Below are 27,500 nucleotides of genomic sequence, written 5' to 3' on the forward strand. Positions count from 1 at the left end.
AACAATGTTTATATATTAGTTTGTCGAATCTATAAATGTATTGATTCAGAACTGTGTCAAGGCAGAGGTGTGTCCAGTGATTGACCAATCACTGGGATTTACACAATGCTGTGGTAAAATAACAAATATTTATATATGTAAATATATAATTAAATCTGAATCTTAAGATATTAATAGATGCATATGTATATTTTTAAATGTATTTATTTTCTTACCTTTTCTTCATTAATTCAATCACCAAATCAAGAACTTTGGCTATGATTGCCAGCGTGCTTTTGGGTGCTTGCCTAATCCCCCCCTGTTAGGGAGATTAAGCAGGCACAACGCTGTGGCGTCTGCGTGCAGCGCTCACCTTCTTGACGGCGTCGTAGCGGATCTTGTTTTCATTGAGATTGGTGACGGTGTTCCCGTGGGTAACCGTCACCAGGGGCGGGGGCTGTGGCACACCCAGGACCTTGATTTCCCCGAACACCAGGCCACCCAGGTCCTTGTAGCCGGCATGGGTCACCTGCATGGTCAGAACTCCCTGCAGCGGGACGACACCACGTCTCATCAAGCGGTTTATCCAGAGCGTGAGGCTTGCGTTAATGCTATTGTTTTTTAGGTGAAGATCGGTTATTCGACTTCAAAGAGACGATAGCTCATGTTAAGATACTCATAGGGATTTGCGATGGACTTACAAAGTACGTCTTACGGAGGTAAGAAGAACTTTACCTGTCGGTAACCAAGTAGAACTGTGCTCAGGGGATTGCCAGCGAAAGCAGTGAGGCCGGAAATCAAAACAAAATGAGGCTATAAATAGTAGGCCTAGACTAGAGGATACTTACGAAAAGATATTATTGAAATTGAAGTATTGGCTTCTAGATGTGTCCTTTAGTTTCTTGACGACAAGCTCATATTTCTTGATGGATGGATGAGAATGTTTTGTCATTGAAATTAAAAGGCGATACAACCTCAAAGAAATTGATTTCCTCTGCAAAGATGGATCAAAATGATTCTGGGGAATTACCTTTCAGCTATTTGATCATAAGCTTGATATGCTGTATTGCATAGTGCTGAAAGCTTTTACTGAAACAATCAATGAGGAGCAGCTCACTATATCCCTTTCTCATAAGTAATGGCAATGACATTGATATTGACAATATCAATATTTGATAAACAAATAATGATATCTATAATAATAATATAGTAATAATAATAATAATTATTATTATTACATTCACAATGATCTAAAAAAAATTGTGTCACTATGATCCTCTTCATCAACTGCCTTCTCAGCCTCTTCAGCATCAACTTCATTATTCTCATCCTTACCATCATCATCATCATCATCATCATCATCATCATCATCATCATCATCATCATCATCATCATCTCACTATAATGAATATCAACATATGCACTAAAGGGTCATCCTTATGAACCCGAGGCAAAGGTCTCTAGTATTCTCTATACAGTGTCACAGTGTTCTAAACACATTTGAATCGGTAAGACCAAAATACCAAAAACAAGAGAAAACAAGTCAACGTTTGCAGCAAAACCAAACTAAAAGGAAAGCATCACAACCTTAGAAGGGATTTCACAGGTTTATATGAAGCAGGAACACAGCGCGTGACCCTGCATTGCTTTTTACATGGATCAATCTTTCTTGGTGTAAGAGGGAATGTTGTTGCTAGATTGGTGTCTATATTGTCTTGTGGTTCAAGACTCTTGATTCAAGTTCACAAGCAATGTGTGGGATGGATCTGAAAGCTGCGATGAAAGTGTGTAGGTTGAACAAAATACAACTCACATCATGAACAGAGAAGTTGTAGTGGATGTGGTTCCCATTTTCAACGGTTGCTGCAACAGAAGAGCATGACATTAAAGACTTTGTTACGCTTTTCTGTTTCTTTATTCCTTTTCCATGCCCCTTCCTTATTCCCTCCCACCTTGCGTCATGTTTTTCTCCTTTCCAAGTTCTTTAACCTTTTCCCCAAGTCCCTCCTTCCTCCCTCTCTCCCTAGCTCCATTTCTACCTACCTTGTTTTCTTCCTTCATGCATTCGTCCTTTATTCTCTTCCCTCCTTTCTGTGTATCTTATTGATTCCCTGGGTGCATTTATTTGTTTATGTTGTTTCTCCTTCGTTCCTTTTTTCCGACCTTCTTCCCTTCCTTACTTCCTGCCTCCCTTATTTATATATTTTCTTGTTTACTTTCTTCCTCCATCCCTATTCCTATCTTCTTTCTTAACTTCCTTTGTCTTTTACTTATTTTCTACCTTCTTTACTTCCTTCCTGCCTAACTTATTTCCTTCCTTCTCTCCTTTTAACCTCCCTACCTTCTTTCATTCTATATTTCCTGTCTTTCTTCCATCTTTACTTCCCTCATCCTTTACTTCCTCCCTCCCTTACATACTTATTTCATTTCTCCCTCCCTCCCTCCCTCCCTCCCTCCCTCCCTCCCTCCCTCCCTCCCTCCCTTCCTTCCTTCCTTCCTTCCTTCTTTCCTTCCTTCATTCTATATTTCCTTGCTTTCTTCCTGCGTTACTTCCTTCCCTCTCCACTCCTCCAACTCCCATGATCAGGCAATAGAAACACAATTCAAAGACACAGAGTGTCTGTGACATTAGTCCGGCATTGATGTGACCAGACCCCTCCGGTTAATAGATACCCGCAGACCACCGGTGTTTAAAAACATTGCGGCCCCTTCAAGTGATGCTGTCTGCACTCTGTGAGATAAGCGCTTCAATTCAACGCTCATAAACGATGCCTGTAATAAGAGGTGTAAACGGAGTGCACACACACACACACACACAAACACATGCACACATGCACACGTAGAGAGACACACACAGATAAACGAATCACAGTAAAAGAAAGCGATACCTCTGGAGTCTCCATCATCCCAGAATAGCTCCCCTGCTGCGCGCTGGTTGTCGTCAAGAGCTACAATCAAACCCATGGGGTTACGCCGACTAGAGGAACGCACACAGAAGAATAGCTTGTTACATCCAGATACATGCCGGCGGATGAATACATAAATGGGCACACACACACAGACAATGTTCGCATACATACGTTTTTATTTGGAATGCGCTGAAATGATTTATCAATGAATGTTTGTCTCTGTGTTTGTGTTTTTTGTGTGTGATTGTGTGCGTGTGTGTGTATTGTGTGTGTGTGTGTGTGTGTGTGTGCGTGCGTGCGTATGTTTGTGTGTAAGTGTGTGTGTGTGTTTGTGTGTGTGTGTGTGTGTGTGTGTGTGTGTGTGTGTGTGTGTGTGTGTGTGTGTGTGTGTGTGTGTGTGTGGTTGTGTGTGTGTGTGTGTGTGTGAATGGGGATGTGTGTGTTTCTATACCTGTATGTGGTGGTGACAGCAGGTGTCTGGGTTGGAAGTATAGCCCCTCCTCTGATGTGTAACCCAAGCTTGTCCGCTGGTAGATACATGTCGAAATGCTGTTTCCTTGCTTTCACTAGGTCCCACTGATTAGACAGAACATAAAAAGGTTATTTACTTCCCCTAAAATGTCTGGCCTGGAGCCAGAGACTTTAAATGTGTCTCTACTGTGAGATGTACACTGATGGATAGAAACTAGGAGTTGATTAAAGAATATCATAACGCTATTATGGGTCAAATAGTAGACGAATAGGAAAAATTTAAATATAATTTGTAACATTTGTACTACTAAAACTACATCTATTAATGCAGTATTGGTATTATCATGAGGATTTGTTGATTATTATTTATCTTATTAGTAGTTGTATTGAAATAGTAGTAGTTTGTCAGTGTAGGTGGTAGTAGTAATATGTATGTAGGGAAGTGTATAAATAGGAGTTATAAGTCTTAGGAGGTCTTGTATCCTTGGGTTCTGAGTTCAGTGGTCATTGTGCAGGATGGACTTCAATCACACTTAACATTGTGAGTTATAAACCCCCCAAAAAAGACAAAGAAAATCGAATGGATTGATCTGGTTACTTCAGCGTGGAATCATGGAATCACAGACAGCCTCAAGAGTCATACTACCCCTTCTCTAATACCCAGCTATTTATACTGTAGAACAGAATGGATCAAAAATGTCTTGTGTGTCCTTTTGGGAGAGGGACATAGAGAGAAACTAAGACAAACACACAGATTTCACTTTTCTCCTGTCTCCCTTCCCTTTACTTGCATATCTATAAGAGCCTAGAAGGAGCACAGTTCATTTCTAAACCCCGGAGGACTCAATCCTCATGCTGGCCTAAGACAATTTAAAACTTGCTCTCTTCCCTCTATCTGTTTTTCCATACACTCTTGCCTTTCCTTCCCTCCATCATTCTGTCTCTTCTCTATTCTCTCTAGTAGTGCTCTAATTCCATTTTCATCCTTTTCTCTTTCCATTCTAATTTTGTGTGTGCATGTGTGTGAGTGTATGCATGCTTGTGCATGTGAGGCAGTTTGTGTGCTTGTATGTGTGTGTGTGTGTGGGTGTGGGTGTGTGTGTGTGTGTGTGTGTGTGTGTGTGTGTGTGTGTGTGTGTGTGTGTGTGTGTGTGTGTGTGTCTGTGTGTGTGTGTGTGTGTGTGTGTGTGTGTGTGTGTGTGTGTGTGTGTGTGTGTGTGTGTGTGTGTGTGCGGCGTGGTACAGTATAAGGGTGTGTGGGCCTGAGTTACTGGAGCGTCTATAAGCAATTTCAGATCTTATCTCCACCTCATTGTGAGCTTTAAGGAGGTCCTCCTCTCCTCTCCCCATCCTCCTCTCCCCTCTTTTCCTCTCCCCTCCTCACCTCTCCCCTCCTCCCCTCTCCTCTCCTCCCCTCTTCTCTCCTCTCCCCATCCTTCTCTCCTCTCCATTCCTCTCCTTTCCACTCCTCTCCTCTCCATTCCTCACCCTCTAGTCGCCCCCCCCACTCCACCCCTTCATGTGTGTTTTCATCCATCCCCCATTTTCTCCCAGATCCTCCCTTTTGTATCTTTCTCTCTCACCAACTCCTAGCCATTTATCACACGCCCCCTTTCCCTGCTTTCTACCAGAAGAACAACAATGAAACACGCACAGAGCAGCGCCCGGTCTGTTTCCCTTCCTGACTTGTTTTCTCCCGTCTCCTTTCTTTCCAACTAACAAACCTTCTTCCGGCCCGTCCCCAGCAACATATTCCCAACAGCCAAGGACTCTTCCTCCCCATCCAACGAAAAAGGCAAAAAAAAATGAAGATAATCACAGGGGGACCAACCGGGGACGAAGGCCCGTGGCAAGACAGCCAATCTAATCACTCATCAGATCAGTGGCCGTTTCGCAACAACAGCCGGCGCCGCTGCCCCCCCCCCCCCCCTCCCCCCTCCCCTCCACCACCATGTAGGGTCCCGCAGGAGCTCAACACCTCTTTTATCTCCCTCAGATAGTTCCCCTCCTCTCTTCTTCTCCTTCTTTGTCCCCGTCCCCTCGTTCACTCCCTCTTTGTCCTTCCTCTCACTCCGTCTTATCTTAACTCCGAGTCTCTCTGTCTCAGACAATGACGCCCACAGCAGCGGCGGCGATTCGTGTGATACATGTTCCCCGTGTTAGCCTGTTAGAAAGAGGGGGTGTGTGTATGTGTGTGTGTTTGTGCAAATGTTTGCGTGTGCAATGTCTCATAGTTTTTTTCCAATTGGTCTTGGCTACATTAGATGTTAAAGTAGTGATTTTTGCTATATGCTCCTCACATGTTGCAAAAATAAGATGATTTATGGGCATATAAGTACTGAAACCTATACTTTAAATGAATAAAATAAATTTCAATGAAAAATAATCATTGTGATGTAGAAAAGTCTGTTTCAGGAGCATCAGTGAGAGACAATGTTGTGAACGACGGCGTGTGGATAAATGAAAGGGATATTGATCCTTATCCAAACTCACCGTGTCGTAGTCGTACCACAAGGCGTCTGGGATGTAGGCTCTCACCGTATCCGTCCACTGCACAACCCAGGAAGCAAAAGGTCATTCACTATGAGTTCCCAAACCAGCTATTGCAGTGATTACAGTTATTGTGTTATTTATCCATTAATAGAGGACAAGAAAAAAAAAAAGGTTTCAGTATTTAATTGTGTTTTGAGATGTTATATAGTGACTTGTAAAGTCTGTGGAATGAAGACAGGCTTAACACTACTAAAAATAGTCACCACAATATGGGCAAAATATTAAGTACACAAAGACTGATGCATGTAATGATCAAATGAGGATTACTTTGTAATATAACAAATATTTTTAATTAATGATTAAATACCCTGTCCGTAAATGTTTTGGTAGTTAAAATTATAACCTATTAAAACATGTTGAAAAGTGATGCCATGTCTTTGCCATGAAAAAGAACTGAATCCAGCTACGGCCAATGGGTGGCAGACCTTGAAGGCGAGTTTTTTGACAGTATGGGACATCGGGGGAGAGGTGAACACAATGGAAGATCAGAGAGAGAGAGAGAGAGAGAGAGAGAGAGAGAGAGAGAGATAGAGAGAGGGAGAGGGAGAGGACATGAAGTGAACTACAAAAACAGTACATAGTGACATATGTCATCTGTGTACACTGTGGCAGTCCATCAAAGGTGCCCATGGCGCCATTGTCTGCCTTCGATCTTTCTAGAAACTCCTACAGCCGCCTCGCTATCTGTCTGCGTCTCTGTTCTCCATCAATTCATTCCGGTAACGTGTCCAATTTCATTTCCCACATGCAGTCATTGTGAACAGGGAGGAAAAATTGTCAATAAATGGCTACATAAAAGTTGACAGGAGACCAAAAAAAGGATTAAAGACAAAGACTAAAGTACAAAAAAAGGGTGGCCGACCATGCGACCGACCGCATCACTTTCAAAGTTCATCCACTGCTGGGACCGTTCCTTCGCCTGTCAGTCATTCCCTGCTCCAGGTAGATGATTGGCTGTCACAACTGCTGCATGTACCCCCTTTGGTGGGTTAACGGTAGCATAGGTTAATGAATGCACCCCTTAACGTCCATTCTATTTCTTTTGCTGGCGTCTGGTTCCCTCCCACCGGCCATCACTCACTCTCACTGATGAACGGCGAGGGACTGGGAGGAGTGAGGAGCAGGCGCTGGTGCTAACGGTGATTGAGCGGGACGGGGGCGACGGTGGGGCCTGTGTCTCCGTTTAGAGCGCTGAGAGCCGGGGAGGTGAAGGCTGATCAGATGGGGATAACAAGTGTAAACGGCGGTGGCTGTGATCGCATCAAGCACGTACGGCCTCTTATGGCACGTTAAAGAGGGAGGATAGAGATGGCTAGAGAGGTGAGATAAAAAAGGAGGGGGATGAGGGTGCAAGGGGAGGAGATAAAGAGGGAGAGTGCTGGGGGAGAAAGAGCAAGAGAGGACTGCGACATAGAGATTATGAGGAAGGAAGGTAAGCGAAGATGGGAACGACGAGGAAGGAGAGAAGAGGAAGCAGAGAAAGCGAGAGCAAGGAAAGGAACGAGAGGAGAGATGAAGGACCGGAAAGACTGGAAAGAGGAGCGAGAGAAGGGTAGGAGGAAAACAGAGGAGAGGACGGATATGTGTACACATAGTGTTAGAGTGGCAGGGAGTGAGTGAGGGAGTGGAGGAGAGATGAAATGGGATGAGATCACAAGGTTGAGCCGAGTGCAGCTGATTAGGAGAATGCAGATGAGCTGTAGGAGCGTTTGATGAGGCGATAAGATCAGTAGAAAAAATAAAAGGGCATGATAAGTTGTGCAGAGAGGGGGAAAGGCCGTTTGCAGGAAGGCCGGAGGGGATGACAAGAGAGATCCAAACAGATTGAGACACTGTGTGTGTGTGTGTGTGTGTGTGTGTGTGTGTGTGTGTGTGTGTGTGTGTGTGTGTGTGTGTGTGTGTGTGTGTGTGTGTGTGTGTGTGTGTGTGTGTGTGGGTGTATGAGGGAGAGAGAGAGAGAGAGAGAGAGGAAGAGAGAGAGAGAGAGAGAGAGAGGAAGAGAGAGAGAGATATTGCAAGCATATCAGAGGGATCGGTGTGAAAGGCTGGAGTCTGATCAGAGAGATGTTAATAAGGAATGATTTAAGAGTGAGGATTGAGCCAGTAGGTAGTCAGTTGGCAGAGCATTTCAGTAGTGGTCTTTAAGTGCTTACTTTTCAGAGGTTAAGTCTTATTTGAGATAGGTAACTCACTCACCATCCAGCACTTTGGTTTTTACTTTAAGTCAATTAGTCAAGCAAGAATCTACCAATACCCTTATAGCGGATTCATCTCTTTCATCCATGTCAAAAATACCTTTCAATCTTTTGTTGTATTTCACTGGGAAAGTGTCGGTTTTAGGGTGGGAGGTGAAGGGGGAGAGAGTGTACTCTGAGCACCCACGTCATCTCACAGACTACATGGGACTGGTGTTGTTGGACCAATTGTCGCAGAGCGGCTCAAGGTGCAGTTTGGCTGAGGGCCCTCGAATGGCACTTGTTGAAAAACTACACAGAGAAATGTCTATGTGGTTCATATCGCTGCTAATTGCAGCAAACACGCTAATGCCGGGCTGTTTTTTCACAGTCAGCCAGGCCACTTCTCGTCACATTGCGGAACCCACTTTGAACACAAGCCGCTCTCCACTATTCTGTTATTCGTGAGAGGCCATGCTAAATTGCTTATTAATCAGGCCACTTTGACATGACCACAATCTGCACGCTTGCACACACACGCACACCACACCACACACACACACACACACACACACACACACCCACACAGGCTAACACACACACACAGGCAGGCTCACACACATACGCACACTCACACACACCCTTCCATCTACAGTTCTAATCTGTCAGTAATGAGGTCACAGCTCTCATTAGAGCTCAGAGAAAGCGGGGGGATATGAAAGAGAGGAGAACTCAGGGTGTCGGCGGGGGGCGTGCCTGCCTCTCCCTATGGAGGTCAGTAAGTTTGTGTTTGCGCACAGCGTGTAGAAGCATTCGCAATAAGTCCCAATTGCTTGCAGATTTGAGACCGAAAGTGTGTGAGTGCAGGCGTGCGTGCGTGCGTGTGTGTGTGTGTGTGTGTGTGTGTGTGAATATCTGTGTGTGTGATGGATTTTATGCATATGTGTGTGTAGTCATACCGGGTCCAACACAGGTGTGACGAGCAGATGTTTTCCCCAAAGGAACTGCCGGTCCACTGTCCAGCTGGCGCTATCAGAATAGAACCTGCAAAGCACGGTAGAGAAGGGGTCTCTCCATATCACATGCATCCACCATTAGAAATCTGACATGGCACAACAATGATAAACCGACATAAACCCTTGTTGGCACGACTACCGATGACCACAAGACTAATTGATTGGCTGCTTGATGTTTGTATAATTACTGAGTGTGTCGTGTGTAGTTTCTTCTTGGACCAGAGGAAGACTAGCTGGTCATCAAGGGCGTCAACAACAGCAAATACACCCTATATTCATGAATACACCATTTTGTTTTGCTCACCACTACAGATATTGTGCACGTCATACATGTGTCTGTCCTCATTGTAGTTGCTCCAATATTCAACAATATATTATGCAAATAACATGTTAAAATCAGAAAAATAACTATGACATTTATATGCATAAACCATACTTGAAAGCAGTATACATGATGGGGTGAGGACAGGAGTGTGTGTGTGTGTGTGTGTGTGTGTGTGTGTGTGTGTGTGTGTGTGTGTGTGTGTGTGTGTGTGTGTGTGTGTGTGAGTGTGTGTGTGTGTGCGCGTGTGTGCGTGCGACGGACTCGTGCATGAGGGGCCTGACGACGGTCTCCCCCGTGGTGTGGGCCTTGTAGAACAGCGTGTACAGGTAGGGCAGCAGGGTGTAGCGGATGGTCAGGTAGTGTTTGGAGCTCTGCACCAGTGTCGAGTTTTCCCCAAACACAGCTGGATCCTGAGGCTAGAGCCGGAGAGAGAGGAGGGGTAGGGGGTCGGGGAGAGAGAGAGAGTGAGAGGGAGGGAGGGATGGATGGATGGATTGACTTAATGGAGGGATGGAAAAAATTGAAAAATTTAAATAACAAGGAAGGAAAGTAAAGTCATTACCGAGTTGGTTTAAGAGGGAGGGAGAAAGATTGGAGAGAGGGGGACGAGGGAATGAAGAAGAACGACGCAAGGTACAGTTTATAGAGAGGGATGGAATATGCAAGAGGGAAGATTATGGTGATGAGGCAAAGAGAGCAATGGAAAATGGAATAGTGGGTTGATGCAGAATAAATGATAGACGGATGGCAGGGTGGTGCACCCGTAGTGAGCGAGTTTAAAAGGGTGGTGATTGGCAGACAAAAGGGGGTGGGGGGGTGTAAAAGGTGATGCATAACGAGAGAAAAAAAGGAATGAAAAGATCACAGGGCAAATAAAGAGAGAGGCATGGCAGGCATTTAAAACAGCACTTCAATAGTTCTTTGTCCTTGAATGGCAAGTATGACAAAATAAATAAAGGACATATTAAAAAAAACATTAAAGATGGTTTCATCGTTCTATGTAGCAATGAAGGCATGGAGCAATAGAAACCTCTCAATTTGAGAGGTGAATGGAAATGTACATATTGAATTACTGAATAAATATAACTTTGTAATGTAAAGTAATGCAATTTAAAGGAAAAGTGCTGTCTTAATTGATATGTAACTGAATGTCTGTATTTTGTAACATCGAGTTTGTTTTTTACTGACAAATAGTGTGCATATTATTCCACATCATATTTTCAAAATGGTTTCAAGACACAGTAATTACACTAATTAATCTCAGGTAGTTGGGGAGGAAAATCTTAGGAGCGTCATTATCAATGACGCTAGATAGATGTTATCATTACAAAATGATTTATAACTATTGATATGATACATAAGATAGCGATTATGATTATAGATAAGCACATTGAAGGAAGTAAAATAGTAGTTTTAAGTTAGCATTATTCCTTAGATCCATTGTCATCATCATTACTTTTATCATTATTGTTACATCATTATAACTTTAAGACCAAAAACAACAGATTTCAAACAGTTCTTTTTAGGAAGAGCAGCAAAGTTGTTTTGCAGAGAGCAAAACAAGACGTTTGTGCCGGTGATAAACTGAAAAAAGACCTTGCTCATCTTGCTAATCATTTACGCCCTCGACGCCTATGTTTGTGTGTGTGTGTGTGTGTGTGTGTGTGTGTGTGTGTGTGTGTGTGTGTGTGTGTGTGTGTGTGTGTGTGTGTGTGTGTGTGTGTGTGTGTTTGGAATATGGCCTCTCTGGCCTTCTGATGAGAGTAGTGATTAGGGCAAAGCAAAGGTCACACATTAGCTGTCTCATTTACTGGAAATCGTACTTCAGATTCATCATCATCATCTCCCTGTCCCTGTCCTCAAGCTAATAGAAGCCGAGTATTATCACCCCCTCCCTTTGTCTATCTCTCTCTCTCTCTCTCTCTCTCTCTCTCTCTCTCTCTCTCTCTCTCTCTCTCTCTCTCTCTCTCTCTCTCTCTCTCTCTCTGTCTTTCTCTGTCTCTCTCTCTCTTCCACACGCTTTGTCTCTGACACACTATGCTATTTTTGAAGCAGGGAAATGTCATGCGTTGATAATGGTGAAAGCGTCCATTTTCACACTGCTCAGTGCTCCACAACAGATTTCCATCTCCAAGTTTGTCATGACAACCAGAGCTAGGCATAGAACAAAAGCAAGACCTTCAAGGTAAGGTAAAAACTAAAAAACTCTAAACTACATAGATTAATTAGAGGCAAAACTAAAATAATGTGATCGATGACCCCAAAAACATTAGTTCAATATGACGTTTAACACAGTTCTGTAGTCAAGACGAATATCAAACTCACTAATGCTTTTTTCTGTTTAATAATGAAATAACCAATGAAACTTTCCACAACAGTGATTCTGTTATGGACATTGGAGGGACCCATTGAGACCTGGCCTTTTGTTTCAGAAATCACTGCGTAAAAGCCTCAGGTTTTCTGTTGGCTGCCATATCCCAGAAAAAAGCTATTGTGATCCAGAAATTCAACCTGAATTACACGTAATGTCTCACTAGCTATTTGACAATAATAACAGGCTTTCGTGTAGCTGTTTTTCTATTCCCAACCTCCGACTCTGATAGGGAGAGGCTGCGATGACTTTCCCTGCAAAACGTGTCAGCATGTGTGACGGCCCTTTGGCGAGAAACCCTGGCAGGTACATTTGTGCGTTCCTTGTTTGTTGATTATATTCTCGGTCCCTGGTCGGACAGATGCGAGCAACAGACCCTGCAGTGTGTTGTTGTTGTTGTTGTTGTGGTCGAAGTGCCACTCCTGTGCATGTGATGTGTGTAGATGTGCTGGTTATATTGTGGTGTACAGGGCTGGGGGGGGGGGGGGGGGGGGGGGATCCTGACCTTGTAGCCCTCAGCGTTGTGGTTGCGGCTAAAAGGGTAGAAGGCCCCGACCTGCATCCAGCGACGGCACAGGTCCTCGGTGGTGTTGCCGAAGAAGCCGCATATGTCAGCGCCGATCTATAGGAAAAACAACAGCATGAGAAAAACACACACAAATATGATTTAGTTTGGCGCGCACACACACACGCACACACACACATGCACACACATGCATCCGGCAGACACACCATACATACACACTCACACACGTACACATACACACACACACACACACACATATGCATCCGGGCGGACACACAGAGGGACACATGGGGATTGGAGATGGATGCTGCGTTGACATTTACCCAGAACCTGCAGTATTGTGATGCTTTTTGCTGTGTTGTTGTTGCAATGGTTGTTTCTTGTCTTTGGTATGGGTTTTTTTTGAAGAAGAAGAGGAAGAATAACAAAGATAGCCAATCAAAAATAACAGAGGCATGTCTTGTGTCACCGCAAATGATTTAGGAAAGTCAAATTGACATAATGGATCTTTTGGCAGACGCTGTTCCTCTTTTCAGTTCAATTCAGTCTAGCTTTATTAGGGGTATATATGGACAGTGTTCTTTCTTTCAATAATGGAACAATGGAGCCTAAGAAAGAAGCTTCACTTGGTGGCCAGAGAGAGTCGGCTCGTTATTGTTTACTGACAGACATATTTAACAACACTCTCAATGGGAGGGAATTGATCCAAACCCCATTTCCTTTGCTCTCCTGTGTGGATTATATTGTACGTGTGTGCGCCTGTGTGTGTGCATTAGTTTGTGTGTGTGTGTGTGTGTGTGTGTGTTTATGTGTGTGTGTGTGTGTGTGTGTGCGTGTGTGCCTGCGTGTAATTGTGTGTGTGTCTGTGTGTTTGTGCCTGCGTGGATTGTGTGTGTGCACGTTCTAGATAATTGGAGGAATTTGACACAGACCCACCAGGATGAAGGTTGGCATATACAAAATCACCCAGTGAGAACAGCTGGAATTAATGTATGTGCGTTTCCCTTTGTGTGTGTGTGTGTGTGTGTGTGTGTGTGTGTGTGTGTGTGTGTGTGTGTGTGTGTGTGTGTGTGTGTGTGTGTGTGTGTGTGTGTGTGTGTGTGTGTGTGTGTGTAGCTGTATTTGTGTGTATAGTGGATATGATTAACACCTACCCCCAGTTGCGCTCTAACTGCTGTATGCATTCAATGTACAGAGCCATTTCCCTGAGGGTGAACAAACCCATCCTTTCTGTGTATCCATGTTTCTCAACTAATCTTGTGCACAAAGATGTTTCCTGCACTTTTAGATGTCAACGTGTAAATATGAATATTTACACCTTGTATTATCATACCAATCTAAAATGGATTTCATATCTCTAGGACGGACACATTGCATGTTATCTCAAGATGAGGTGTTAAAGATGATACTTTAGATAAATTCCTTCTAATTCCTTTATCTTTTCAATTAGCTTATATTAGTCCCTGAGCCGAGCAAGCACAGGAAACACGCTTCTAATATGAATATAGTCTGGACATTCACACAGCGTTTTCTCATAAGGTATTACATAAAGGTTAAGGTTTATTGGGAAAGGCCTGGGATGACCAGACCTAGTTGGTATTCTGCTTGGGTTACAACTACTGTTACTTCTACTGCTAGTATAACTGCCAATAACAAAATACCAACTTCCAAACACAATAGACTTGCCACACGTTCAGCGAAGGATAAAGCACTATCATTCCAAACCATTGTTGTAGAAATAGCAATTCTTATTGCATGGCACCAATAGTGTCATGTAATAGTAACAGTCTGTACCCTCTGAGTCCGTACTGATACTTACGTAGGGAACCCCAAACAGGCCAAACTCCAGCATGCCCGGGATGGCCCATTTTATGTCGTTCCAGTTGGCCGCGTTGTCCCCAAGCCAGTGACCCGAATACTTCCCCACGCCCGGGAAGGAGGAGCGGGTCAGCATCAGGGTCCGGTTTTCACCGAAGACGCGCTCCAGAGCTCTGTGGGTCCGGGTGAAAAGAAAAGAGTAGGAGTGAGAGAGAGGGAGGAGGACATTTTAATGAGAATCAAATACCAATCAACTGCATGTGAGAGAGGATGGGAGAGAGAGAGGAAGATAGGAAGAGACGAAGAGACGAAGAGAGGTTGATCATGAAAATGGAAAAAATGTAAAGCTGAAATAGGCCTGTGTATCAGTGAGAAGGTAGAGAGGAAACGAGGAATAGCGAGAGACAGAGGGATAGGGAAAGACAGGGGGGAGAGTGTGGAAGAGAGGCAGAGAGAAAGGAGAGATATAGAGTATCAAAGATAGAGGAAGAGAGAAAAAGGGGAGAGAAAGGGAGAAATAGAGAGTATCAGCGAAAGAGGGATAAAGAGCGAGACAAGAGAGGGAGAAAGGAATAGGCTGTGTGTGAAACACAGAGAGAGAGAGTGCAAGGGAGAGAGATAGAGAGGATCAAAGGAATGAGAGACAAAGAAAGAGTGTGTGTGGGTGAGAGAGAGCGAGAGAGAGAGTGAACACGAGAGAAGGAGAGTGAGAGAGAGAGAGAGACAAACAGATCTGACAGGTACAAACCCAGATCTAGGTGAAGAGCCTTTTTTATTTTTCTATTTGATGAAGGGATCGAAGCGCCATTGATTTTGAGGACAATAGAAAGCCCTGATGATGTTTACAAAATGTGTCTCCTGCCAATAACACATTTTAATTAGTCGACGGAGGGAAAAGAGAGGCATGCCAGGAGGAGAGAGAGATAGCTTCAAAAGATGAGCTAGCGTTAAAGCAGAAAGAGGTAGTAAGCACATTTTTACTTCACAGGGCTTGTGACTCATGCTCTGCAGGGCTTGTGTGTGTGTGTGTGTGTGTGTGTGTGTGTGTGTGTGTGTGTGTGTGTGTGTGTGTGTGTGTGTGTGTGTGTGTGTGTGTGTGTGTGTGTGGGTGCCTTTGTGTCTATGCTGCTTTCATTTGACAGGCAATATGCTCCATCTGGGGCAAGCCTCACAGCAAATGTTGCCGGGAGCGTCTGTTTTGATGGTGTGATTAGTGTTCATTTCAGCCTCCAGGTTCATTTCGACATCCTCAACTGGGCCTCACTATCATTATGGGATGGTTGGGCGCTCAAGGTCAACTCCCGATCACAAGGGTCAGCTCTATGGTGCCATGCTGTGAAATTGCATTATCCTCATCAGCCCCCCTGATTACTCATCAATCGAGCACCAGATTAAAAGCAGCTTTTTACAAACATACCCACATACTTTCACTTCCATGTATCCTACTTCTGAATGCAGTTTGTCACTTGCATTGATAGAGCCCTTGGTGCTAAGTAATGTTGCTCTTTTAGGGTTAGGGTTAATTAACATGATAATCATGTTAATTATAATATATTATATATTATACAATAATACAAAATTGGCATCAAAGTAATCAGAACTATACATTTACAAACTGACAATGTGACGAGACATGATAATAAAGGATTACCCTTATGTACCCTCCTCCTTAGCTTGACCCCAGTCCAATAACATCCCAGTAGAGGATAACATTAAGCCATTCACACACTGAACATAAAATCCTCACTGTCGGACACAGTTTGGGACACTATTGTTGTGTCCAACAATTGCTGCAGAAACATCAACTCTGCTTCAATGGGCCGTGCGGGAGGGCGGGACGTGTTTGTTTGTGAGTGTGTGTAACAGCATGCTTTGTTTTTGGCTTCGGCCAACAGCTCGGAGTAAACAGGACCAAGAGTCAAATTGACAACCGAGTATGTGTTTATGCAGCATAATCCTACGTTTCTAAGGGCGAATGGTTTAGGTGCAATTCTGCAAATGGCAGACCTAAGCAACATATGACTGTGCTGTCACTTCCACCACCAGGTTGAATTCCGCAGCTGGGCTGGCAAAAAACAGCAGTATCTGCCTTCCAACCGGTGCCTCAACATCCATCCCATCTCTAAACGATGAGCACTATTTTGTTAATGAAACTTGATACTATGATTACAGTCTTAATTCCATTACCCCCTTAGAGACTTATTCCCCATGCAGGATGTTGATGCTGCGGCTACATAGAAGATTTGTAGAAGTCATGCTCTCGTAAACTCCAACGCTGCGCCAAAATGGAAAATCCAATCTCTCCCGAGGGACGCCTGGCCTCATTAAAATATATTACTACCCTTACCATGTGGGGAACCATTGCCACTTGGCAAGCGCAATATTTGAATTGTATTGCTATGGAGGGCTGTAGTTCATCCCTGCCTTTGTGTTCGCAGCTGCCAAATTATCTCCATAACGCAATGCCATGGACATTAGTTAAGTTGTGTTGGAGACAGTTTGAGTATCTGACTATAAGGATATTGCAGTTGTTACACAAATAAATTGGGCTAGCTAGCCCCTACTGGCACTGAGGAAAACAGTGGCATCATGTGTTTTGTTCATCGATAGTCAGCAATAAAGAGTGGTGCCCACTTCTCAGTAGCCAGCACCATGGAGTAACCATAGAGACTGTGGACATCGTAGTGGTTCCCCCAGGCCTGCTTGGCATCCATGCAGAGCGTCTTACTGTACATCAGTCCATCCAGAATATCTGCAGGAGGAGGAGGAGGAGGAGGAGTAGGAGAATTGGCGGGGGTTGGTAGTGGATGGAGGGAGGGAAGTGATGGGGGGGGGGGGGGTGAACAAAAATAAATTAGATGTGAGGAGGAGGAGGATGACAAGAACACAGCATGAAAGAAAACAGAAGAAGAAATAATAAGGTCAGATCATCGACCAGATGATGGGAGAGAGAGAGAGATAGAGAGATGGAGAGAGAGAGAGAGAGAGAGAGAGAGAGAGAGAGAGAGAGAGAGAGAGAGAGAGAGAGAGAGAGAGAGAGAGAGAATATGTGATAGAGAAGACAGGAGAGTTACATTGGAGGGAATGGAGAAGAATGGCACTTGGAGGACAATACAGTGAGGGATGTAGGGGGGATGGTATGTAGTGGGGAGTACGTGAGAAGAGATAGAGAGAGAGAGAGAGAGAGAGAGAGAGAGAGAGAGAGAGAGAGAGAGAGAGAGAGAGAGGGAGGGAGGGAGGGAGGGAGGGAGGGAGGGAGGGAGAGAGAGAGAGAGAGAGAGAGAGAGAGAGAGAGAGAGAGAGAGAGAGAGAGAGAGAGAGAGAGAGAGAGAGAGAGAGAGAGAGAGAGAGAGAGAGAGAGAGACTTTAGAGGAGAGCAATAAAACAGGGGAGCCACGGGATTTAGCCTTCCCCAGTTATGATCATCTGTCTGGGACACCGTCAAAATAACAGACATGGAAGAAGAGCAGCCATTTTCAAAATACCACACTTGGGACTCAACATTTGAAATTACTCTTCCAGTGGGCAAGAACTGATTTTGTGGGCTATCATGGTGTAAAAAACAAGAAGAAGGACACTTTTCAATGCGTATTCCACTGTGTTGTATTGGGGGGGGGGATTTCACTATTGCTATTTGGTAATAATGCTAACGCTACTAATTCCTGCTACTAATTCATAATTAATTAGTTTCCATACATTTCGACACTGCTATGAATGCTTCACAACATACAACAGATGGCATTAAAAATCAACTCTCTGTGATACAACCTGGATTGTATCGTGCTAGCCAAGTTAGGACTTTAAAGGATAGATAGAGAAGTTACCCATTTGGTTGACAAAGGGTAAAGAATAAGCAACTTCAACACCACAGGAAACACTGTGTATTGTCGGCGGACACATACTCGGTGTGAAGGGGGGGTTGTTGAGGTTGTTGACTTCACACCCCTTGTTTGATCCCTGGTCGAAGCTTGCCACCTCATTCATGTCCTGCAGATAAAGATCATCAAGAGTCATCGAGGGAGAGCCTATCGGAGCGTTTATTGGTGCAATCGTTCATGGGTATAGCAGGCAATGCATTTGATGTCAAAGCTACATATTTACTGAACGCGCAGGCCGACTAAGAAAACGTATCGAACGGCACGCCAACCGTGGAGCGACGTCAGGTAGACTTACGATCCAGAGCGCGTCGTGTTTGACCTCTTGGGAAAAGCGCACGTACTCATCCACCCACCAGTCGATACAGTTGGTGCTGGTGTAGTCTGGGAACACGGTTTCTCCTGGCCAGACCTGCCACACAAACAACCATTGTACCGCACGTTCTTGAATGAACAAATGTGATCTAAATGCATTTGTATCTTTCCATTGCTTCTACTGAAGCCTGCATTTGAATTGTCAGTTGTTTTTTTTGCTTTAAAGACCCCAGTCTAAAGGAACTTTGACTCATGAGACACAGATCCAATGTCCCAGCCTGGCCAGCATACGATTTAAAAATATTTTCATTCGCAACTTTATGTAACTTTATGTGATTTATGTATTATAAGAGTGAGTTTGTTTGTTTATGTGCATGCATTAGTGTGTGTGTGTGTGTGTGTGTGTGTGTGTGTGTGTGTGTGTGTGTGTGTGTGTGTATGTGTGTGTGTGTGTGTGTGTGTGTGTGTGTGTGTGTGTGTGTGTGTGTGTGTGTGTGTGTGTGCGTGCACCTGTGCCTATTGGTGTGTGCATGTGTTTGCATGCACCTGTGTGCGTGTGTGTCTGGGTGTTTGTTTGTGATAGCGTGGTAGATATTACATCTGAAGGTTGCTCAGCTCTCGCTATCTGTTTCCTTTACCTCCTTCGCCAATCATTTTACTACCCTTTTTCTAGCAAGGACACGGTCACACGCACAAAAACCCACACACAAACTCACACACACACAACGAAACCACACGCACACGCACACACCTGAAGCTTAATAAAAAAAAACACACTCACACAAACACACACACACACACACACACACACACACACACACACACACACACACATATACATAAAGATTTATAGGCAGATGTTGCTGGCAGGTGGTGAAAACCAAGGTCAGGTTTTATTGATAGTTGCTCATTGTGGCCATCCTTCTTCAACTACATCTTTTAGCTCAGTCTCTCTTCTGATGCCTAAAGTCACTCTAGATTCCACCACATCAACCCTCTGCTGTACCATCAAAAAAGTATCCTAGTGTGTTGTTTGTTGATCTCTGAATGGGACGTGTTCCGTCTAAATAGTTAAAAGATGTATGTGTGCCGCTTTGCCTTTTGAATGGTTAGCGTATCTCCCATTTAGTTCCAATAATTAGGAGGGATGCAATGCATGGTACCATTTAACTCAATCAAGATCCAGGGGAATTAAGAGTTACTTTCCAGAAGTCATCCATTTGGTGCCTAACATGATCTAGAGAGCAACCGAAACCATGTAGGGGACCTATTATGCTTTTTCGACTTTTATGACCTATAAACGTTGTTATAATGATTGATAGTCATGTTCAACCATGCTAAAGTGTCAAATCATGACGTACATGCATTTCGACGTATTCCCTGCTGACAGTCTGGGGTGGCTATGCAGAGCGCTAAACACTCGGGACAACGTTTGTGATTCACTTGTTCACATTTCCGGGAAATCATCTACGCAGAGACACTTCTGCCACGCCCCCTTATTCCTGGTTAAATCTGCCCGCGCGCGCGCTTCAAGGAAGGTAACCAATCACAACGGAGTTGGGTTGGCAGGAGGGGGGCGAGGGGGCGGAGAAGGACGAAACCGAGCGTTGACAGAGAATGCTGAAAGCGCCCAGATGAGAGGAAGAGTTTCCCGAAAATCTACATCGTTTTTTCTGCTGTGATTCGTGTCAGGTTGCGCTATAGGAGTCATTAATAAGAAATTAAGACCAGAAAAGTAGCATAATAGGTCCTCTTTAACGTTTCCCATCTGGCCCAAACCTCGATGGATCTACACTTCGAAAACTGTCTCACCTGTCTCAGGAAATATACATCAATGTGTTCTTTATCCTCATTTGGGCTTTATATTGCCTTTAGCCGCATCGGCATGAAGCAAACACAGGACACAAATGGCTCACACAACTATTTAAAGATTGAATAAAACTGTCTCAACTTTCATCATGTAACATTTGTGGGAATCACGTACTGAAAGCCTTGCTGTCATACACTTTGCTGTCTGATTTGTTTTTATGTTGCGTTATGCCCCACTGAGTCCATCTGGGATTTGCCTGATACATGCAAAGAAGTGTCACTTCCTCCCTCCCTTCACCTGCTTCACATCACTTTTTGCTCTGCTGACGCCAAATAAAAATGTTTTCTGTTTATTTAAAAAAAATTGCTGCTAATAGTTTCACATGCAACCCATTGTAGTGTTAGCTTATCTTAGTTGACTAGCTTTCCTTAAAGCCCTTAAAAGAAAGCTAAATATTGAACGGTATTCTACGGTACGTGTTCAATGTTACTATGCAGATACATGTAAATGAATTTAGCAAGTAATTGTTTTCGAGAAGCACACGTTCACCCTATAACCTTATCTGATACATATGCATTATGTAATATGTACGGACACACGCTCTGAATTCTGTGATGCAGAACGATTAAATGTAGCAATGAATACGTTTGACCAGCTGCAATCATCGCCAAACAAAGGTTTGCTCAGGCTAATAACAACTCACTATCTTGAAATAAATGTTTGACTACAGTCCCTGTCTGAAGTGTTGACATATCTACTATGGGAAGAAACATACAATTATATCATACGATACAAAAGGATGTGCTTGGCTCACTTGCGGTAATTTGAAATACCCAGATTTCAGTCACAAATGCATAGATCTTTCTTGCAAACTGTGGCAATGACATATGGACTGCATTGCATCATGCACAGGCGTATTGTTAGAATCAGTCTAGACTAGATGTAAAAAAAACTCCAGAAAAACACACAAGACGATGCCAAAAACAACTCACCGCTCCCACTAGGGGTGTTTTGCCATCAGACTCAGTGACCCATGCCTTCTTGGCTGTGCCTCTGTCATAGGAGCCGTAAGGAGCGTCCCCTTGCAGCTTACTGGTGGCTATCGCAGGGTCCTTAGACAGAAATACCACAATATTCATACCCATAGTAAACAGAATGGTCACTGCTATTTCAGTCCCGTTACATCACATTCAAGGTGACTGAAATCTATTGGATTTATTGGATCTGAAATTCTATTGGATTTGTTGGATCTGAAATTCACACACTCAATCCATTTAATTGGTGAGGCGAGGACTGAAATCAAATGTGGAAAATGGACGGGATATGTTTAATAGATATAGAATAATCTCAAATAATAATCGCTGATTGAACCATTGAAATCATATAATTAATGACACATTATTAGCATTCCTTGATTAAAAACAAAAAACTCCCACATTATTTGCATTGCCTGATTGAAATCAAAAAACTCCCACATTATTATTAGCATTGCTCGATGAAAAACAATAAACTGTCATAATGTATGTCAATGTTGAGGCGAGTCTTACCAGGATGAGTATGTATCTCTGACCCTTCTCATGGAGGTAGTCAGCAAACTGAGGCAGATCTGCGAAAAGATTCTTGTCGTAGGTAAAGTCCTTCTTATCCTCCATGTAGTCAATGTCTGTGTACTGAATATCCTGAGAAAGAAAAGAAGAGGGAAATTAGAATGAAACCTGTAACAGCCGATGTTTACTGATTAAATATGCATTACAATAATGCAATGTAAGTCTTTTTGATATTTAAAGAAAACATTTAAGGCGAGACACGGCAGGTGAATAGGATTTTTTTTTTAACTTACAGATATCTTTATGAAACTTTACCGGTTGATTAGCCACATGATTAGAAGAAGAAAATGCATTGGAAGTTTTCTGTAATTGTATGTTAAGATATGCTACTCAGGCTATATCTAATAAAATATGCGCAAATGTGCATATAGAATCGGACCATTGGAAAAAGCCAGGCTCAAAATTATTTTTTCATGTTGTTACTATATTAAATAGAAAAATATTTACAAAGGGGATTATGGATATCTCCTTTCGTTATCCAGTTAATCAGAAAATACTGTCAATGCCTTAAAAAATGTATCGCCGCCCTATTTTTATGTATAAAATGTCATGTAAATCAGGCCAAGAATGATGTATCAACAAATCCCCATGTAAAAATCTTCATATAGTAGCTGAGAATAAGATTCTAAAGTTTGGTGTATGTAGGTGCTACAGAAGTGGAGATTCCTTGCTTGGCGTGTGAAAAAAAACTCATTTTGAGCAAAAGGCCTTCAAAGATTTTTATGGTAAAAGCTAACCAGGAAGCTTGAGAGCATACCACGTGATACATTCGAACCAATAGTCTTGTCGGAAATCGAGTCCAGCCAATCAGATATCACTTTTATGTTGTGCAGCAGATCGAGTGCTTTCCAACGATACCACGGAACACATATGACAGAGACCGGCTGTAATTTGAAACGGTGCGTAATAAAGACAACTTTTGGTCAATCTTCTGTAAAATTCAGAGGCGCAAGTTGACAAACTATAATAAACGAACACCTAAATGTTTTGTTCTGACTTTTTTTTTCTTTTGTGTGAAACATTACATGTTAATGGTGCATAATAGCCCAAAATATCAAAATTGACCAGTGACTGAAAAATCGATGATTTTGCCTGCTGTGTCTCGCCTTAATGATCATGCACTTTTTAATGATGATCTCACAGAAGGTAAGGTGGATGATTTAGAATAGTATAGAAGCATATTAATAACAATAAGAAATATAACAACGTATTTTCAATTCAAATGAAATGCCGTTGACATTTAATCCATTTCATAAATGTTATCTTTCGATGAAGATTAGATTCAACATTTTTAGGGGACAATATAATGAGTCACCAATAATAAAGTCCAGTTTAAAGTTGAGAACGCAATGTGTAGATCTTCAATTGGTCTCAAGACAGCCGTACATTTGCAATGTACAACTGACACTTACCCACTATAACACAATATTAGTATCTCTCACTTGTGTACCCTTCCGTTTGAGAAGCATTGGAATTTCATGTTCATATTATTATGTCATGTCATTATGTCAGTAGTAATGTTTTGTTAAGTTACTAATCGTGCAATCATTTGTCATTATGGGGAGATATTCTTACCCAAAACCCCAAAAAACACAATGCATTTTGATGTACAAGCCCTATACACATTTTTGCACAAAAGTTGTAGTTAAAGACAAATTAGCTGCTAGCCTTCTGTTGGCTTGTTCGCGCAGGGCAGAAGGAGGCTCAGTGCGCCAGCTAGCTATAGAGGCACGCGCTAATGTGCTCGAAAACCTTGGGAGGACACTGAGAATGTTAACACATTCTGGATGGGCTTCTTTTTTCATCTTTACTGACTATTCCTTCATGCTAGCATTCTGTCTGCTTGTTGGCTGCCAAATTGTTCTTGGTATGGATAGAGCAGATGGTTGGCGGGGTCTGCCAGATCCTTCGCCTAATGGTAATCAGCTCCAGACGTATTAGGGAGAATGTGATAATGCCCTCTGTGGTCTATCTGATGCTTATCAAATATGTCCCTCAGTAAAGCACGAGTGGAACCAGCTGCATCCTAATTCCTTCGGAAAGAAAGAGAAAAAGTAAGTTTATCAGGATGAAATATTGAGCCAGGATAGGCAGTTTCGAATGGATTCGGTGTGTCTGCGACCAGAACGGTCGGGGCTGAGAATTGATTATTATTTTTTTTTTTTCTTCTTTACAGGGTAATTTTGAGCTCATGAGATTAGAGCTGTATTTATATGTCTTAGTGTACTGACGCACACAAGTTGAGCATTTCTTCTGTATTTTTAGATCAAATATGCCCACAGCTCCCCGTTTACAATTGCAGACGCTAACCAAGATGAGCAGATTATCGCTTTCACTGATAAAAATGTCCTCCAGAAGTGGCATTCATCCTGGTCTTCAGGGTTTGGGAGAGAAGGTGTTTTTTTACTCCGCTAACGTGATTTAATGAGATGGGAGCCCAGCATGTTGATCTCTGTTTACCAGTAATATTTAAACATGTGTGAAAAATTGTCCTACAGGGATTGCACACTGAACACACCGGGGCATACTCCATTATTTGAAAGCAAGCTGGATTACCCCGTCAAACTGAAAGGCCATCCCTATCAATCTGACTGGCTGTCCAGCCACTGCTTTACCTTTCATATCACGTCCCTGGAGATGGTGTAGTAGGAAGGACCCTTGCCTCTGGAATCCCACTAAAGTGCTTGAGTGGCTCACAGTTAAGAAGAGTTTGGAAAGGTAACATATCGATTGCCTCCACCTCCTCCCCACTATAGAGTCATTTGGCGAAAGTCTCCCTCGTCCTTTTCTTACATTTTTTCACAGAACAATATTTGAGGTTAGTTGCTCCCAGAGGTTTGGAGTACAGGGGTGCAAAGATTGAATAAAAGGGTCGCAAGTCATGGTATACGGACTTTGAAAACCCCACAATGCGTCGTAATACTTGATATCCTGCTTATGTTTAATTATGCTTTGGCCGTTACGAGACCTCTTCCTATCCATCATATATTGGGGTTGTGTTTTCCTTTCAGAAAAAGTTAAAGCAAATAGCTAATAGCCAAATCAAATGGATTGCCAATTACAGTGTGTGTGTGTGTGTGTGTGTGTGTGTGTGTGTGTGTGTGTGTGTGTGTGTGTGTGTGTGTGTGTGTGTGTGTGTGTGTGTGTGTATGTGTTTGTGTGTGTGTGGTTGCGTGTGTGTGTGTGTGTGTGTGTGTGTGTGTGTGTGTGTGTGTGTGTGTGTGTGTGTGTGTGTGTGTGTGTGTGTGTGTGTTTGTGTGTGTGTCTGTGTGTGTGTGTTTTGTCAGGAGAGTGTGTAAATGGATAAATTGAGTTAAGAATTAAACATGGTCAATCTGGTGGACATAACGCAGAGTGCTTTAATCTTTTAAATTGCATGATCAAATATTATACATTCAACCTTCATTGCTAAACTTTTGTTTTGTGATTAGTGAAGAAATCCTGCAGTAATATACTTTTGTAATGAATTGCTATAAGAAGGAGTATCATTGATTGCACCATTATTGCAAAATATTTTTTTAAGATAAGTGAGAGAAAGGTGTAAGAGTCTGAAACTCCCCCTAACTGACTATAAGTGAACTGCAGCCTGTGGGAGCTCGGGCGTGGGTGGCACTGGAGTACGAGCGTTATTCACCAATAATACAGACTAAGTACATAATACAAACTAATAATATAAACTAATAACACGATAATATGAACGAGCTATGCTCTTCTTTAAATACTAGGGGACTCGGGAGTGTCTTGCACCCCATTTCCTGCCTTTTTTAAATAGGAGAAAAAAAGAGGATATGGTCTTACATATGGGAGGTCCACAGCCCGATTCCTCTCTACAGTCCTTTTGACCTCCTCCAGGCTCCCGTAATTCCAGCGGGACAGCTGGAAACCCAGGGACCAGTAGGGTGGGATGACAGGCCGGCCAATCAGCTGCAGGGAGCAAACCCACAATAAGAAACAATGAGTTTGGATGAAGTCTTTCTGAACAAGCTGACAAAACCTTTAGACTTTCAATAAGTCTTTCTGGGTTTGAAATGAATGAGAGTATAACGGCGCTTTTCTATCGGCGGGTACACTTCGGACCCAGCACGCCACAGTCCAGTAGTGAGGGCGCGGTATAGCCCAGCTCAGTTACGGCTCACATTTCCACCGCCGACAGTACCCTTGACAATGAATAAAGAGCAACAACGCAGGACGTCCAAGAAGGATGGCAAACTTTTGCGCGACATTTTCTTAAATAAATGAAGATTTCGCCGTTGTCCAGAAATACCATGCGGGTAATGTGTTTGTTTGTTATTATCCCACAATCTGTCGACCTATCAACGGACGGCTTGTGTAGCTCAAACGTGCCGGTGTGGGTGTCAGATTGACTCGACTGCCAGATCGACTCGCGGCCCTGCGCAATAATGACGCACTTCCTGTAAACGCTGTCTTTTAAATGCGCATGCGCGTTTCATTCATTCCCATGTTATTCCCAAGTATTAACAATCTCCTTTTGTTTTCTAATCTATGAATAATAATCAAATGTACAAATTATTAATGCATATATTGGGTTATACATAAAAGAAGAATCGGCTAACTCCATTCACTGAACGGGACGATCCACTTTATTTCCAGCGCTCACAACACAGAGTCAAAACAGCGACCCACACGCAGACACTTCCGTTCTCCTCCTTCAGAATAAGAGTCCCTAACAGGAGCTGGGTTACAGATACATTCATCAGTGCTTTTAGACGTGTTTCCAATGGCTTTGTTGTGCGAAAGAACGGGCTGCGTTCAATGAAATCAAAACTAAAACGGACTGAGGCTTCTTTTTATGTCTATGATTGAGCCCCATTATAAACAACCCTTCCGGGTTTGTCCGTTGGCTTGTGTCGATACGTCAAGTGTCGATACGTCATCTGTAAGCGCAGGACCCCGAGTCGATCTGGCAGCCGAGTCAATCTGACACCCACACCGGCACCCTTTCAGGCGTCTCAGTCGTTGTGTAGGAGCACTATTATGACCAATGTTTTATAGGAAATAAAACATTGGTTTTTAGTTACAGTGACAAATGGGCATAGCTTACAACGTTGAAGATTCATCTATTCAAATTTCATATATTTTGAAACATCTTCAATCAACAATTGCAAATAATTTTGATTGGATTGACATTTTCTGCATGAGTGTAGCTCAAACCGGACCCTTTGTGAGTTTCCCTCGCCTATAATGGCGTTGGAGAGCTCACGAGTACATCCTTATCCAGCTCTATTCTCCTCACGAGGAGCGCTGGTGGACTTTTCGAGCGGCGCCGGCTCACCTCGAGGAACTCCTGCACCACTTGTTCCGGCGTGTCTCCAAAGAGAACGTAGAAGTCCAGGATTCCTCCGATAGTCCTGTAGGTCACCGCGGGGGCCGGCTGCAGGGTGACTTCTGCAATGGGACCCACACGATCAATACCAACACAAACACGGCACACACACACACTCACATACACTCACAGAAGGGCACATTAACTCAATGGACCCAGACACCCGCACAAACAGAGCGACAGACAGACACTCACACACTTGTCTGAAGCTATGTTGAAGGGTAGAAAGGGCTCTTCTATACGAATGAGTGCAGACATCCGTCAGATAAACACCTACCACAGCTCATTTCCATTCTCCTCCATCATCCATTACGGGCTAAAACAAACATCGCCCTATTCTCTTTGATATGTCAGCACCTTTTTTGGATTGGAGCAGTTGATCTTTTTTTTCTGGTTGATTAAAGAAA

General features: G+C 43.2%; 1 protein-coding gene across 2 annotated transcripts in view; it reads right to left on the bottom strand.

Annotated features, from left to right (window-relative positions):
• The window catches only part of si (sucrase-isomaltase), a 65,942-nt gene that overhangs the window by 27,363 nt on the left and 11,079 nt on the right, over positions 1 to 27,500 (bottom strand). For both annotated transcript variants that reach the window (XM_030381207.1, XM_030381208.1), the window contains exons 9-24: positions 27,043 to 27,155; positions 25,548 to 25,673; positions 21,690 to 21,821; positions 21,135 to 21,254; positions 18,316 to 18,429; positions 18,045 to 18,129; positions 16,777 to 16,894; positions 14,144 to 14,315; positions 12,304 to 12,420; positions 9,689 to 9,843; positions 9,046 to 9,130; positions 5,853 to 5,909; positions 3,340 to 3,464; positions 2,868 to 2,956; positions 1,793 to 1,842; positions 353 to 526 (exon numbers count right to left, since the gene is read on the bottom strand). In XM_030381207.1, the coding sequence (XP_030237067.1) occupies positions 353 to 526; positions 1,793 to 1,842; positions 2,868 to 2,956; positions 3,340 to 3,464; positions 5,853 to 5,909; positions 9,046 to 9,130; positions 9,689 to 9,843; positions 12,304 to 12,420; positions 14,144 to 14,315; positions 16,777 to 16,894; positions 18,045 to 18,129; positions 18,316 to 18,429; positions 21,135 to 21,254; positions 21,690 to 21,821; positions 25,548 to 25,673; positions 27,043 to 27,155 (1,832 nt within the window). The remainder of the gene's footprint in view (positions 1 to 352; positions 527 to 1,792; positions 1,843 to 2,867; positions 2,957 to 3,339; positions 3,465 to 5,852; positions 5,910 to 9,045; positions 9,131 to 9,688; positions 9,844 to 12,303; positions 12,421 to 14,143; positions 14,316 to 16,776; positions 16,895 to 18,044; positions 18,130 to 18,315; positions 18,430 to 21,134; positions 21,255 to 21,689; positions 21,822 to 25,547; positions 25,674 to 27,042; positions 27,156 to 27,500) is intronic.

The sequence above is a fragment of the Gadus morhua genome, chromosome 16 (assembly GCF_902167405.1).
Source record: "Gadus morhua chromosome 16, gadMor3.0, whole genome shotgun sequence".
Taxonomy (NCBI): Eukaryota; Metazoa; Chordata; class Actinopteri; order Gadiformes; family Gadidae; genus Gadus; species Gadus morhua.